At 49.9% G+C, this 16,281-nt stretch overlaps 1 protein-coding gene across 8 annotated transcripts in view; it reads left to right on the forward strand.

Annotated features, from left to right (window-relative positions):
* DYSF (dysferlin) overlaps positions 1–16,281 on the forward strand; it is a 224,604-nt gene that overhangs the window by 49,653 nt on the left and 158,670 nt on the right. For 4 of the 8 annotated variants that reach the window (XM_049651675.1, XM_049651676.1, XM_049651671.1 and 1 more), the window contains exons 4-9: positions 328–433; positions 11,219–11,333; positions 12,573–12,665; positions 13,026–13,237; positions 15,312–15,440; positions 15,893–15,955. In XM_049651675.1, the coding sequence (XP_049507632.1) occupies positions 328–433; positions 11,219–11,333; positions 12,573–12,665; positions 13,026–13,237; positions 15,312–15,440; positions 15,893–15,955 (718 nt within the window). The remainder of the gene's footprint in view (positions 1–327; positions 434–11,218; positions 11,334–12,572; positions 12,666–13,025; positions 13,238–15,311; positions 15,441–15,892; positions 15,956–16,281) is intronic. The other 4 variants (XM_049651678.1, XM_049651679.1, XM_049651673.1 and 1 more) reach the window with 1 other exon arrangement.

Genomic DNA, 16,281 nt, shown 5'->3' on the forward strand with positions numbered 1-16,281 from the left:
ACAGGGGTGATGCGGCGAGGCCTCTGGGGAGAGGCAGAAAGGGGTCAAAGTTGACCTTGGGAGAAGGTGTCTCTCATCTGTGTGCAGGGAGAGGGGCCTGGCCCTCCTCGGATGGTACATGGGGTGGCTGGGGGCAGGGTGCTAGGAAGCATTAAGGGGTCCTAAGGGACTGTGGTGTTCTAGGCAGATCAGCTTTGCCTGCAGGGTGTTTGTTTGTGGGGTAAGGTGGTAGGGTCAGGGGTGGGGGTGGGGGTGGGGGTGGTCTGTTGGGAGAAGAGTCAGGCACATTAGGCTAATTCTTTACATTCTACTTTTCTCTCCATTTAGGTTCTTGGGGGAAGCCAACATCCCACTCCGGGAGGTCCTTGCCACCCCCAGTCTGTCTGCGAGCTTCAATGCTCCCCTGCTGGACACCAAGAAGCAGCCCACGGGGGTAAGTGCGCACTGGGTCTTTGCATCAGGCTAGTGTCTGGTCTGAGGACTTGCCTTTCTGAGCCAAGTGGTGTTTCATAGTCCAGCTACCAGCAACCAGGCCAGGCCCTCCCTAGCTAGAGCTTAGGGTGCTGGGGAAAGGAACTGGCATGGAAGAGGTGGGAAGGGGACGGGAGGGAATCCTGGCCCCACCTGCTGGGCTCAAGTCAGCCTTGTCTCACACCAGCTTTGCCTGTTCCCTGGGTCCCCTCCTGCTCTGGAGGGAGGCACAGTCACCTCTTGGGACTGGTTTTCCACTAGAAACCTAATGTCTCCCCAAGCTTCCTGGGCAGCCTTGGTTATGGCTCCCCCAATCTCCTTGGCAGCCCTCCCTCACCACCCAGCCCCCATCTCTGGATCTGGAATATCTGAGTCATCTGGGTCACAGATCACAAGGGAAGGGGGACAGACATTTCCCTCCCCTGCCCACCGGGACCTGTCAGACCCTCTTCCTTTCCTCCATTGTCCTTCCTGCTACTCCCCCAGCCTTTCCAGTGCTTTCCCAGTCCTAGCAGACAATTTCCAGCTCTCATCTCTGGCTTCCCGTTATTTTTAGGGAGCTAAATATATGCTGCAGGGTTCTTTCTTCCTGGTCAGTAGAATTCCTGACCTTCCCTCTGGGTCAGCTCCACCTCCCAGGATGCACTGGGGGACTATCCGTTTGGAAATACTTCCTCCCAGTGAGGCCCTGGGGATTCTGGGCTGAGTTCTCTTAGACACAGTGGGGCTACCTTGTGTGTGTGTGTGAAGGGGGGAGGCTCTTGGCTGGCTTGGTGAGTCAGGAAGTGGCCAATCTGGGCAGAACTCTGATTGGAACTACTACTGGGTACTGAGAGCTGGGGAAAGAGAGTGACTGACTGAAGTCACATAGTGAATCCATGTCCAAATAGGGACAAATTACAGGGTGGCACATATTTTAAACTCTCAGGAGTAGAAGAGACTTGAATGGATTCCTGGTCCACTGCGCTTCTGATGCTGGAATTTCTTCCCGAGGCATCTTACTTAGGCCAATGTTGGCTGGATGCTTCCCTGATGAGAGATGTTACTTCCCAGGAGAATCCATCCCTTTCTCAGATAGTGCTTATGGGCAGAACGTTTGGGTTTAGTGCAGTGATCACTCGTAGGTTTGTAACCTCTTTAAGAGCTTTCCAGGTGAAATCTGAAACCAGCTCCCTTTCAAGGAAGGCAGGGAGAGAGCAAAGAAAGAGGCAGGGCACTCCAGACTTGTAGGCAGCCGGTTTAGTAAGCAGGGAACTTACCTATGAGGCTTGTCTGGGGCAACAGCAAGATAAGTAGATACCTGCACCCATCCACCAAATCTCAAAAGTTTGTATAGAGATCTTAACTGGGTTCAGTCATAGATACCATCCAGATAGTCTCAATGCCATGTCACTAGCTCAAGACTATGCCTGCAGCAGTCTTTGGGAGCAAGGACGGCAAGCAGAACTTACATTCCAAGGATGGTAGAGGGGGTGAGGAGCCTCTAATTGTCTAGGTTTAGCTCATGCGTCAACTGGTGGGTGTGTCCTCTGATAATCTTCAATATCACTGAGCCTGTCTCCATCACCTCTTGATCCCCCATGTCCTCCATCTGAATTCTCCAGCCTAGTCGTGCAATCTAAGGGTTCTAGCACCAATTTCCAATGTGTGTATGTGGGTTTTCCCCCCATACCACCAAGCAATTCTCTGACACCAGCTGGGTGTCCTACAATTCAGCTCAGTTCTGACACTGTCTATCCAGAGACAGCACTGGGTTAAGGGCTTAGTCCTGCAAGACCTTCCCTTCCCCTTCCAATGCCAATCTCAAGTCCAGTCTCTAGGTGGAATGTTCTTATGACCCCCTCCTTGGGTTTGATTAATTTGGTAGAGTGGCTTACAGAACTCAGAGAAATATTTTATTTACTAGATTACTGGTTATTATCCAACCTGGAAGCTCTCCAATCCCTGTCCTTTGGGTTTTTATGGAGACTTCATTGGCAACTGAACTCATTCACCAGCCGTGGAGGTGGTGGGGCTGAAAGTTCTACAACCTTCTAATTGCAAGGTTGGCTCCAATAGCAACCGGATCCAATCCTTAGGTGATTTCCATTAGCACAACAAAAGACACATTTATGGTTCTTACCACTTAGGAAATGCCAAGGAGTTCCCAAAAGGACCTCTGTGCCAGAATCAGGGACAATGACCAAATATACATATATACACACATATATTTGTAATTAGAAATCACAGTATCACATCCACATAGACAAGAAGGACTCCAAGCACTTCTGGATTCTGAAGAGGACCACGGCTTTCTCTACAGGTGTAGAGCACTAATGGATGAACTGTACGTAGCTGGTGAAGGAGATACTTTGAGTCAAGGATCTGCTTGGAGCTTCTCCAACAAACCTCAGGGCTGGGCTGCACTTTGTTGTGTATTGAGCCCCTCTTTTAGAGTTCCTCTAAAAGTTCTTTTAGACCCAATCTCAACAGGGGGTGCCCCCCCCAATATCAACTCAATTCTGATACCATCTACCCAGAGACAGTATCAGATTCCACAAATTAAGGATTCAGTCCTACAAGTGTGCCTCCACCTTCTACTTTAGATGCCAGTCACAAGCCCCAGGCTGTCTCCTGTGCTTCTGACCAACAAGCTACAGATTGGAAGTTCCAATGACCTTCTCCTTAGGTTTGATTAATTTGCTAGAGCAGCTTACAGAACTCAGAAAAACACTTACTAACATTTACCGGTTTATTAAAAGATTTGCTAAAGGATATGAATCAATAGCTAGATAAAGAGATACACAGGGCGAGGTCCTGAACAAAGGAACTTTCTGTCCTTGTGGAGCATGGGGCCCTGTTCAGTGGCATATGGAAGCATTCTGGTTCCCTAAACATAGGATCTCTCTGAAAAAAGAGACCAAAAAACTTGAGTTTTTAATGGAGGCTTCGTTGTTATCATGATTGACTAAGTCATTGGCCATTGACTGAGTCAACTGCCAACTCCTCTTCCCTTCCCAGAGGTTGGGAGGGATGGGACTGAAAGTTCCAACTCTCTAATCACATGGTTGGTCCTGGCAACCAGCTCCCACCCATGAGTGGGGTCCAAAAATCACCTTCATTAATAAGACACCCATTTTATCTTTATGGCTCTGAAGTGTTTTCAGGAACTGTGGATGAAGACCAAATATATCTGAGAAGTATATTTTGGTCACCTGAATGACCAAATATGTATTTCTTTTAAATCATTAAATCACAGCCCCTGGTACCTCCAACCAGGGTTTTTAGCTTGCTGGATGTGCTGCTAAAACACCTCTCCACTCTTGCTCTCTGTGCATCCATGACTGGTGTTTCCTCAAAGTTCTCCTGTACTTGTGCCTCTCCAGGCTCAGAGGCCCATCCAGCCCCTGAGACATAGCTTTTCATACCTGGACCCTGTCCATGGGGCTGAGCCAGGTTGGCGACCATCCCTGGATGTCTCACCTCTTCTCCTCTGGTTCTTTGTTTCCGCACTCTGTTTGTGCTTCATGCTCACCAGCTGGGAACCTGCTGCCTTCTCCTTTCTGGGTTGGGACTCCTGTCTGACTGCAGAGATTGCCAATTCTTCATAGACCATGTCTTCAAGAGCGGGGTGTGAAAGCCAGAAGGTGATGGATGGGAGAGGAGGTCTAAGCCCTGCATGGTTTAGCTCCCACTTGAGCACAGGCTAGGGGAGGTGGGGCCAGGAGGCAGCTCTGGCCAGTGGAGACTACCTGAGTCCATTTTCTAGTGCCTGTGATAGTGCTAAGTCACAGAGCAGCCCAGGCAGGGGCCCCAGGCCCCAAGACCATCTGAGCTGGGGCTTCCCACTTTGGGACCTGGGGATGGTTGCAAATGGAGCGGGAGGCACAGAGAACTGAGGTTGTACTCAGAAGGGACAGGGAGCCCTGTCAGAAGCTCAGGATTCTACTAGCTATTTACTGAGGCAGATTTCTGGGCTGGGCCTAATGGGCAGAGCATGTCAGGAGTACCCAACTGAGTTTAGCTCAGATTGTCAAAGCAACCTGCTGAGGGAATCATAGGAGTGAAGACAGGGTGCGGGATCCTTGGAAAACCTTGGAAAGACTGAGAGGAGGAGGAAGGCTGGGACAGGTTGTGAAATCCTGCTGCAGCTGGCCTATAGACTACATTTACCCAAATCCCTTCAGATGTGGCACACTGCACTGTGTGCCATGAGAAGATACCAAATCTGTCCTCAGACAGGTTCTAGACTGAAGGGGAAAACACTATCCCTGTCCTGGGGAAGCCTCCAGGCCTATGGTGGTTCTGGACACACAGGGAAGAAAGAAGCAACATACTCACAAATTTCCTTTGAGAGCAACTTGCTAATGAGCGTGTGGACACAGCATGAAAACCGTCAGTATTACCTCAGTCTTTTTTTTTTTTAAGTTTATGTATTTATTTTGAGAGAGAGGGAGAGAGAGAGAGAGAGAACGAGGGGCAGAGAGAGAGAGGGAGAGAGACAGAATCCCAAGCAGGCTCCACACCATCAGCACAGAGCCTGATGTGGGGCTTGAACTCACGAACCACGAGATCATGACCTGAGCGAAACCAAGAGTCTGATGCTTAACCGACTGAGCCTTCCAGGCTTCGGTCTTCACAACCAGAGGCAGATCCGAAAATGAAACCTGCTGGGTGACAAGGAAACATGAACCCCAGTGGTGTGGTGGGTTGGGAGCCAGGAGGGCACTGTGTGTGTTGGGAGCAGGAACTGGTGGCGAGTGGATGCACAGCTCTGGTGGGTCCCTGAGTTTCTTTTAAGCAGTTTGAAGATGCTGCCAACCATTCCTGCCTCAGTCACGGCCACATCTTACCCCCCCCCCCCCCCCCCAGCTTCTTAGGTGTTTTCTCAGGGAAAGGTAATAAATAAGACCGTGACACATATGGGGATTTCCTATCCACTCATGCAGTGTGTGTCGGGGGAGGTGGGAGTGGGCTGGTCTAGGGTTTGGTCGCGCTAATCAGTGTGAAGAGAGCCGGGGCTTAGGAAGCAGGCGGTAAGCAATGGACTGAGCATGGTGGGGTGGGCGAAGGACCCCAGAGCTGGGCCGCATAACCTGGAGGAGGATCCGATGAGGTTGTCCTCTGCCTTTGTCTTTGGTTTCCTAGGCCCTCCTAGCCTGGTGACCAGACAGGACCCTCTAGAGTTCTGTGATATTATTGACCGTGGACCCCAAGATGGCAGACATGGGTGACTGAGGTTAGCTGCTCCTCCAGGGCAGCGTGTTCTGGTGGACACATGACTGGCTGATAATGGTCTTGTGACGGGATGACGGTCTTGCGACGGTCCAGGGCCAGAGGCTTGAACAGGGCTATCAGGTGGGGTACCTTGATGTGGACAGCCCCGGAAGGACTCTAGGCCAAGGTCATTTGGTTTGCGAGAGCGCAGAGCTCACATACATCCTACAGGAGGAAAATCTCAGCTCTGGTTACGTCTGCAGAAGGGGACAGGCAATGAGGTATGACATCATGGTGAAGGTGGGAGGTCCTGACCATCGGTGGAATCCATAGACATGCCCCTGTGGATCCCCAGTAGAGCTAAAGGCCTCCAGTATTAATCACCTGTGGTCCTGCAGCTGTGGTTCCCCAGAGTCTGTTCTAGGTCCTGGGCTCCAGGTCATCTGAAGCTGCCAGGGATGCCCCTGTAGTTCCTTGATGGGTAAATAAAAGATGGAGCTGGTTCTGTGCTGGAAGTCTCATTCAAGTGCCTGAATGAGTGACTGAAGTCTCATTCATCCACCAGGACGTTGCCACTTCTTCCGGAGGTTGGTGTGGGGCTCTCAATGTGGAGGTGCCTGATGCTGCCTGGATGGTCTTCAAATTTCGGGGCTGCTGCTCCTTCCTGCTTCTCCTGCAGGGCTGCCCCCTTGCTAAGGTGTTGGCACCCAGGTCATGGAGAGCAGCAGCTATGCTCTTGCGGGTCCACCTCTTCTCTGACCCAGAGATGGTGTGCAAAGTCTCCAAGGGTTCAGGGAGGGCCTGGTAAGGGGGGCAGGGTTTGAGACGTAAGAAGGGGTGTTCTCCAAGGGGATCTGCTCCTAGGGCCGGGGGACCCGAGTCACCAAGTATTAGTAGAGCTGGGGCTGAAAGGCAGCCAAGCTGTGCCCCTTCCAAGGTTTTGCTCCTCTCTCTTCACCACAGCGGGGTAGATTTAATACTGCGACCTGCAGCTCCTCCTGCTCCCCCGATCCTGCTCGCTCTGGTTTCCTTTTCTTTCCAACATACTTTATAATTTACACATCTATTTCACTGACTATGTAATGTCTGTCTCCTCTGCCAAGATGTCAGCTCCATCCATGGAGGCAAGAGCCTTTGCTTTGTTCGTGGAAGTAGTCTAGTATCTTGAAGTGCTTGGCCCTTAGCGGGTGCTCCCTATATATTTATGCAGGGGATGATTAAGCAGAGTAATGAATGAATGGGTCAGGCCAGATACGTCAGGTAGGATGCCCTCCACCTTTCAGAAAACTGCCCAACGCAGGCTGAGCCAAGCCATCACCCCACACCGGGCCAGCCTCATGAGCAGTTAGGCCCTGCACTTGCTTTAAATCTCTGCTGTTGCCATCTTGAAATTCCTAATAAATTTTTAACAAGGGACCATACTTGGGGTGCCTGGGTGGCTCAATCGGTTAAGCATCCGACTCTTGATTTCGGCTTGGGTCATGATGTTATGGTCTGTAAGTTTGAGCCCTGTGTCGGGCTCTGTGCTGATGGTGTTGAGCCTGTTTGAGATGCTCTCCCTTTCTCTCTGCCGCTCCCCTGCTCTCTCTCTCTCTCTCTCTCAAAAAATAAATAAATACAATAAAAAACAAAAAACAAGGGACCATATTTTCATTTTGCACTTGGCCTGTGGCTGGTCCTAAAGTGGGATTCAGCATGAATGGGTAGGGGGCTTATTTGTCTCTCTGAATGAGATTCCTATGGTTATAGCAGAAGCACGTTTCTCAGGTTTTTAACCTTTTGTTTTAGTTTACTATTTTTTAAAAAAGTTTTTATTTTTTATTTTGAGAGACAGAGAGAGTGCACGAGGGGCCAGTCACCCCTAACCTTTTATTTTAAAATAATTTAAGTTTTCGAGAAAGGTTGCAAGAATAATACAAAGAGTATATTATTCTAAACCTTTGAGACTAAGTCTCCAACCTCCTGGCCTGTCACCCTGAATTTAGTGTGTATTTTCTCTGATTAAGGACTTTTCCTACAGAACCCACAGTCTGCAGAAACTGAAGAAATTAATGTTGATAACAGCACTGCCACAGACCTGCATTCGAGTTCATGTGTTTTCAACAGTGCTTTGTAATGAAAAGATCCACTTAAGGATTATATGTTGTATTAGTTGTTTTGTCTTTATTCTTCTTCCATTTGGGAGAATTCTTCAGTCTTTCTTCGACTTCTACAACCTGTGACCGTGACGCTTTTAGGAATACAGGTCGGTTATCCTGTACAGCGTCTCCCAGTGTGGGTCTGTCTGATGTTTTCTCGTGATTAGATTTAGGTTGAGCGTCTTTGGCAGGAAGAGAATACTATGATGCTCTGCTGCCCTCGTTGTATCCCCATTACTGCGCTTTTAACTTTGATCATTTGATTAACATCACATTTACTGGCTTTCTCCATTAATCACCAATCCATTCCCTTTTCTCATAGGTAGGAATTGTGGGGGGCGGGGGGGGGGGAATGGGTACCTTGTGACTCTAAATACTCTGATCCTTATCCGATTTTTACCCGGCAGTTTTCACATCCATTGTTATTTCCTTGGTTGGATTAATTATTGCTTGGATGGTTGCCAAATGGTGATATTCTAAATCAATTATTTTTGTCTGCATACATCAGTTTGTATTTCACTGTAAGGAAAAGCTTTCTTCTGTCTATTTCTGTGTAGATTAACCTATTCCTATTTTATTCAATGGTTTAATCTGTTACTATATTTATTTTCATATTTAAATTGTCCCAGATTTGGCCAGTGGGAGTCCATGAAGCTAGAGTTCTGTGTCCTTTTGACATGTTTCTATCATTCTTTGAGTATTTCCTTGTTTTCTGGCACAAAAAGTTTCCAGGGTCATCTACTTTCCCTGGCCTATTACTAGAATTAGTTATTTTTCCAAAAAGCCCAACTTGCCTTTTGATGAAGTGGGGGAAAGCCCCAGGTTGTTAAAAATACAGATGCCCAGGTCCACTCCTGAGATGCTGACTGAAATCTCCAAGAGTTCTGGGGTGGCTGTGAGTGGGTCTGGGCACCGAGGTGGGGCTCCAGAAGCTCTTCTTTCCTCTGGGTTGCCGGAGCTTAGGGCACACGGCTCGCTACCTGCTCAAGTGGCGACACCTGGTGGTGTTTCACAAGCCTGAACCGCCGTGAGGGCAGTCCCTTGGTTTCAGCACATGAAGGGTCTCATTGCCTTCCCTGGCCTTGCCCTGGGTCTCCTGGGATGCTGGGCTACGCTGGCTTCCTTCCTTGGTGTTCAGAGCCCCACCCTTCCACTGGTCCTGCCCTCCCTAAGCCTGGCTGCCCCTGCCAAGGCCCCAGTCTGGGAGATTCAAGCCCCAGACCTGGAGAAATGAAGGACCTTCAGCCCTTTCTGTCTCAGGACCAGGATTCCCCCGCCAGGAGTTTCTGGAATCAGTAAAGATGTCTAGTGAATTATGCTGAGCTGTTCAGAGGATATGATGCATTATTAACAATTATGTTTATAACGGATTTGTCAAGGGGCGCCTGGGTGGCTCAGTCGATTAAGCGTCTGACTTCGGCTCAGGTCACGATCTCACGGTTTGTGAGTTCGAGCCCCACATCAGGCTCTGTGCTGACATCTCAGAGCCTGGAGCCTGCTTTGAATTCTGTGTCTCCCTCTCTCTCTGTCCCTTTCCCACTCATGCTCTGTCTCTTCCTCTCTCTCAAAAATAAACATCAAAAAAAAGGGGTTTGTCAAAACCTGGGAAATGCTTACTGTCTAACATAATAAAAGAAAAGCGTTTAAATTTTTTTTATTAAAATTTTTTTTAATGTTTATTTATTTTTGAGAGACACAGACACAGACAAAGTGCGAGTGGGGAGGGCAGAGAGAAAAGGAGACACAGAATCTGAAGCAGGCTCCAGGCTCTGAGCTGTCAGCACAGAGCTTGACATGGGGCCTGAACCCACAAACCTCGGGATCATGACCTGAACTGAAGTTGGACGCTCAACCGACTGAGCCACCCAGGAGCCCCTAATTTTTTTTTTTTTTAATTTTAGAGAGAGAGAGAGAGAGCAAGCAGGGGAGAGGGGCAGAGGCAGAGAGAGAGAGAGAAAGAGAGAGAGAGAGAGAGAAAGAATCTTAAGCAGGCTCCACGCTCAGCATGGAACCCGACTCAGGGCTCGATCCCATGACGCTGGGATCATAGCCTGAGCTGAAATCAAGAGCCGAAAAAAAGAGTTGGACACTTAACCAACCGAGCCACCCAGGCATCCCCAAAGCATTTTTTTTTCCCAAAGCATTTTTATATACAACAGGGCTATCCACTATTTGTTTAAAAGGATGGAAGAAAATTGTATCAAAATGTGAATAAAGGTGGACTTAACGGCAATTTGTTTTCCCTTGCATTATTTTTTTTTTCTTTAAGGCTTTTGTATTCCCTAAACTTTCTTAAATAGAGCATTTATTATTTTGATCAATAAAAAGGCTGCCCCAGGAGGCTTGCTGAACCTATGGTACCAGGGAAGGCTGGGCCAGGCCCCCACTGGCCTAGGAGCTGTAAGGCTGGAGAGTCTACTGAGGCTGTACCTTTTTTCAGGTTCTGGGGCTGTTTGAATAGTGCGAGGTCTTGGGGAGTTGTTCCATGGGGTGAAAAACAGGGCAGGCTTTCCTGGTCCATGAGAGTGTGGTGAGTAGTCCCTCTCCTCTTGGCTGGTCAGAGCTGGAATAGCTGGGGTTGAGGTGGGGGACAGGGGTGCACCTGGGAGGAAAGAGGGCTCAGAAAGATGAGCAGCACTCCAAGACCCTCTCAGAGTTAGCTGCTGCCTGAGCCGCCTGTGGAGAAACAGTGGGGGTTGGGGGGGAGGCTCAGCTAAGCAGAGTGGCCAAGGGGGCTTTTTCCTGAAGATAGCCTTAGACTGAGAGATAAAAAATCCTGCAGGAGGGGTGGCTGGGTGGCTCAGTGCGTTAAGCGTCTGACTCTTGATTTCAGCTCAGGTCATGATTTCACAGTTCATGGGATTGAGCCCTGCTTCGGACTCTGTGCTGACAGCCCATAGCCTGCTTGGGATTCTCTCTCTCCCTCTCTCTCGGCCCCTCCCCTGCTTGCGTGCACACGGCCTCTCTTTCTCTCTCAAAATAAAAACATAAACATTAAAAGAAAAAAGAAAGACAAATCCTGCAGGAGAGGTTGAATTGTGGATTCGTTTATAGAAGCTTATGATGTGCTTTATCGGCTAACTTAATCCCCATGTGACCCTACAAGGAAGGTAGTATTGCTGTTAGTACTATCATTTTACAGATGAGGAAGGTGAGGCATGGTGAGGTTACAGATCTTGACCAAGTCCGCACAGCTTCTGAATTGTAGGACCTGATTCCAGATTCTGTGCTTTTGACCACTTGACCATGCTGATGGGCCCCTGGGGGAGGGTTTGCCACAGCCTCCTGCAAACCTGACCCTTGTTAGAGCCTTTTTCCTAGGTGGAGGGGTAAAAGGAATAGGAAGGATGCTGGAGGTGGTGGTCCAAGGCCAATGTACTGACCTGCTGCCCTTCCATTCCCGTCTCTTCCAGGCCTCGCTGGTCTTGCAGGTGTCCTACACGCCACTCCCTGGAGCTGTGCCCCTGTTCCCACCGTCTGCGTCTCTGGAACCCTCCCCGACTCTGCCAGACCTGGATATGCTGGCTGGTGAGGAGCCCACCCTGGCAGGGCCCCTGGGAAGAAGCCCAGTAGCAGTGCTTAAGCCTGGGGGTGGGGGGCATAGTGAGGCTTCAGGCAGCCTCTGCCGCCTTCCCTAGGTTGGAGGCTGCTCAGTCCAGAGGCGAGAAGACACCAGTGGGTGGGGAGTGAGAGCTGCCCTCCGCCGTGCAGAAAAAGTGCCACTAGGATTAGCGTGAGGGAGCCCTCTTGGGGAGGGGCCATGTCTGGGCTGGTGCTCTGTACTGTTCAGCTCTCGGGTGGGTGGGGGCTTCAGAAGGCATGCCTGTGCTAGGATGGGGTCAGTCCCAGATGATACCAGAGGCCCCGCCCGCTCCCCAGCAGTGAATGCTGCCTGGGTCTGGCACTTAATACGCCTTTGGTGATGGCATGTGACAAAAGAGCTGGGTTTTCCTTGAAAGAGCCCTGGGCCAAATTCAGGGTACATGAGTTCCTTTCTTGCCTTTGGCGCCAAGTAGCTGTGTGACTTTGGGCTGGCCACTCTCCCTCTCTGGGCCTACAGTTTATCACTTGCGAAATGAACAGACTGAGTTAGCAAGTTGCAGGGTTGCCTCAGTTCTCTTCACCTGCTTCTGCTGGCTCGGTCAAGGGAGGATTCAGCCCAGGGTGGTTGGCTTGCCGGTGTGGGGCTGGTAAGGCCTCCATGTTGCCCAGCCTGCTTGAATGTGCAGGAAGCTCCACAGAAGTTCCAGGTGGGGACATGGTCATGGGAAAGAGCCTACAATTTCTCTCATGGTACAGGGAGCTAGAGAGAGGCACCACATTAAAACCTGAGCGGCGTCTGGTGGGGGTGTGCCCTAGCCTGTCCTGCCCAGCCACAGTGTTGGAGCTTGGGGATAGGGAGGTCAATCTGGACTGGGGCATAGGCTGCCAGGGAGGGTAGGCGGTGGGCAGAAAGAAGGGGTGCTCTGGGGCACAGAGAGTAGGGAGAGTGAAGGGTCCCGAGTGTTCTGGGACCGCCTTGGAGATGGATCTGACAGAGTTAGGTTCGGGCCACTCAGGGAAAACTCCCAAAGGTGACATATTCCTAGTCCTGCCTGGAAGGTAGTGAGAAGGGACAGTCCCCAACAGGCATGGGAACTGTTTCTGAGCTATTGTGCCAGGCTCAGGCAGGCAGGGAGAACAGGTCTGGATGGGGGTGCCCTAGGTTGGCTGTCCTCACCCAGCTCCCTCCTCCCCTCCTGGGGCTGTGCCCTGCCCGCGTGCCAGGTCGGGGACAGAGCCGGGCTGAGACTTGGTCCCTGCTCAGTGACAGCACCGTGGACACAAGATACTCTGGAAAGAAGTGGCTGGCCCCCACGGGTGAGACACGGGCCAGGCTATCCTGATCCTGATCCTACCACCCATAACTGTCTCATTGCCGCCATCTGTCAGCTCTGGAGAGTGGGACGAGCTGGCCAGAGGGGCTGATCCTGCAGGACATGGTGGGGAGGGCTAGGGCCATTCTGTTTCCTCCCTGTTGACTAACTGGACTGACTGCCTTCAAGTTTCAGCTATTGGAAGCTCCTCTTCTTTCTCCCTCATCCATCCTGGCTCACTGATGGGGAGGGGAGGTGGGTGGTGGGTCTCAGCGCCCATGCCCTTTGGCTCCTCCATTGGCCAGGGGGCGTCCCAAGCCCAGGGCCAGAGGGACCAGCCCTTATTATCACCCTCTCCTCCCAGACACAGGAGGAGAGGAGGACACTGAAGACCAGGGGCTCACAGGAGATGAGGCAGAGCCATTAGTGGATCAGAGTGGGGCCCCAGGCCCTGGGGCTCCCGCCACCCCGAGGAAGCCGCCTTCCCATCCACCCCCCTACCACCCCGGGATCAAAAGGAAGAGAAGTGCTCCCACGTCCAGAAAGCTGCTGTCAGACAAACCACAGGACTTCCAGGTAATGGGCTGACTGTCCCACCACAGCCTCCTCTGTCCAGGCTGGGCAGGGTCCTAAGGGCTCTCCTAGGCGGGAGTCTGTGGTTCCCCGGGCCCCTGAGAGACGCTGAATGAGCAGTTCGTGTGCTGGAGCTTCAGAACACAGCCCTGGTTTTGCTCTTTAAAAAAATGAGGCAGGAGTGTCACTGCAGAGATGTAGCGTATCTTTACATTTGTTCTGTGATTTCCAACTACCTAGCTTTTGCTACTCAGGGTATGGTCCTTGGACCAGCAGCACGAGCAACACCTGGGAGCTGGTTAGAAATGCAGACCCCCATCCCGCCCCCCCCCCAGCCCTGCTGAATCAGAATCTGCATTTTAACAAGATCCCCAAACCTAGGAAGCTCTGTCTAGCTCTCTTCTTTTCTCTCTCGATCCATTCCCTTCCTTAGAGCCATGGATTCTTCAGAAAAGTCATGTGGAATCTGAATTTGTTCAAGCTCTTCACACAATAAAACTGTTAATATTAATCCTTTGACATATTTTAATCCCCAAGTTCATCCCATTTTATTTGCATTTTAATTTTGGTCCTTTGCTTATGCTTTTTCTTTTCTACAAATGTTTCCATTTTGATATAGTGACATTTAGTGACATTGAACTAAGTCTTAGAATTACTTTTCAAATTAAAAACAGGAAACTTAGCTCTTTACTAAGTGCAACAAATTGTAATAATATATTAGTTCTAAATCGTGGTAATTTAGGTGAAAGTCCTGGCTGTAACCACTATCTATGCCTGAGAGACAAAATTCTAACATTATTATTATTCCCAAGACATGTACCTACTGCTATTTTTTTCTTTTTAGAAAATTGATGTATGTTTTTTTTGTAGAAAATTTAGAAAATACAGGAAAATGAAGAGAATAAAAATCATGGTTCTACATTTCCACTGTTATTAATAATATATTCTTCTATAGTATGGCTTTTTAACTTTTTTTAAATGTTTATTTTTGAGAGAGAGAGAGAGAGAGAGAGAGAGAGAGAGAGAGCAGGGGAGGGGCAGAGAGAGAGGGGAAGACACAGAATCTGAAGTAGGCTCCAGGCTCCAAGCTGTCAGCACAGAGCCCAATGTGGGGCTCGAACGCACCAACTTGAGATCATGATCTGAGCCGAAGTCAGACGCTTAATGGACTAATCCACCCAGGCACCCCTATAGTATGGCTTTTAAAAAGAAAGTATTGATTGATCTGTCAATAAGTAACTGCTGCCTAAAACTTAAAACCAGTAAACATCTTATTTTTCCTTGAAAATTGTTCTAATATTTTAAAAGTTCATGTTTTAAAATATCTTGCCTAAATGTGGAAGCACAGATATTCCTGAAACCTTATATTACTCAAAGTTCAGTGGAGAAAACTCTTAATTTATTTCTCAGAACGTGAGAAAGCATTGCATCCTATAAAGGATACAGTGGGGTTACTCCACTATGTAAGCTCGGCCTCTGAGGGAATTGTCAGTGAAGAATGTTCAAACCACTCGGATGTGCTGGTGTCGAGGTGTCTGCGGGAGGGCTTGTGCCAATGGCGGCATGAAATGATCTGGGGTCTGGGTCCTTGGCCCAGCCCTGGAATTTAATTCTGGGAGGTTCCCTGGGGCATCCTGGCAGCTCGTGTGTGGAACTATAGCATTTGATAGATACAAGGGACCTTGGTAGGAAAATATGATTGTTCTTATAATGCTCTTCCTAATTCTTATTTATTTATTTATTTATTTATTAAAGTTTATTTCTTTATTTTGAGTGAGAGAGGAGACAGAGAGGGAGAGAGAGAGAGAGAGAGAGAGGGAGAGATTGTGAGTGGGGGAGGGGCAGAAAGAGAGGGAGAGAGAATATCCCAAGCAGGCTTTGCACTGGCTAATCCCACCAGCCACAAGACCGTGACCTGAGCTCAAAGCAAGAGCCAGACGCTGAACCGACCAAGTCACCCAGGTTCCCCCTAATTCCTTCTTCACACCCCTCTGAGAAGCCAGCAGTGATTTCTGACTCCCTTGGGGCCTGACTGCTTTCCCCCTTCCTGCTGCCCATACTTTCTCCTGGCTTTCAGATCAGGGTGCAAGTGATCGAGGGGCGCCAGCTGCCAGGGGTGAACATCAAGCCTGTGGTCAAGGTCACTGCTGCCGGGCAGACCAAGAGGACACGGATCCAAAAGGGAAACAGCCCACTCTTCAACGAGGTGGGAGGCGCTGGTTATCAGGGCTAGGACCTTGGTGGCCCTTCTGAACTGGGAGCGCACAGCAGATACCTGGCAACCACTTGTTTTTGTATATGGCGCTAACTTTGTGTGGAGAGATGTGCTGGGTTCTGAGTAGGTTATCTGTGGACCTGGAGGGAGGGTTGTAGCTCTTATTCCTGCACTGGGCTCTCGATGCTCCACATCTCTGTCATGCTGTAGGGCTAGCCACCCACCCTGTCCCTGAGATGACAGCCTCCGTGAGGTCAGGGGTGGAATACCCCAGAACTTGTCAATCCCCAGAGCTCGTTGCTGGGATGAGCTCAGTCCACACTTCTGTATGGACCAGACGTCAAGGCTGTGGGTGGTGGTCCAAGGGGTGGTGGAGAACCCCTCTCTGTCTAGCCCTGTGGTCAGCAGCCACTCGTTTGTTTCCCTTTCGCCCTGGACCACAGACTCTTTTCTTCAATGTGTTTGACTCTCCCTCGGAGCTGTTTGACGAGCCCATCTTCATCACGGTATGTCTCAGGCAACGGTGTTCTCTGTTACATGTACACTCACATACATGTCCCTGTGCATGTGTGAACATGTGCGTTTCAGCGTGCGTGGGCGTGTATGCCTGTTGGCATGAGTGTCAGCATTTGCGAGAAAGAAGCCATGAAGCCCAGGGGATGGGTGATGTTCAAGACCATCAAGTTCTGCCGGTCACAGAAATGCCTTCGGTAGCTCAGATGGAGGCAGCAGTGGGGTGGGGAACCCCCACTGCTCAGGAACCCCCCAGATGCTGTAGGTCAGGGCCCTGAAATCATTCCTGCAGTGGACACTTATTTTCATTTTATTTTGT

The sequence above is a fragment of the Panthera uncia genome (genome assembly GCF_023721935.1).
Source record: "Panthera uncia isolate 11264 chromosome A3 unlocalized genomic scaffold, Puncia_PCG_1.0 HiC_scaffold_11, whole genome shotgun sequence".
NCBI lineage: Eukaryota > Metazoa > Chordata > Mammalia > Carnivora > Felidae > Panthera > Panthera uncia.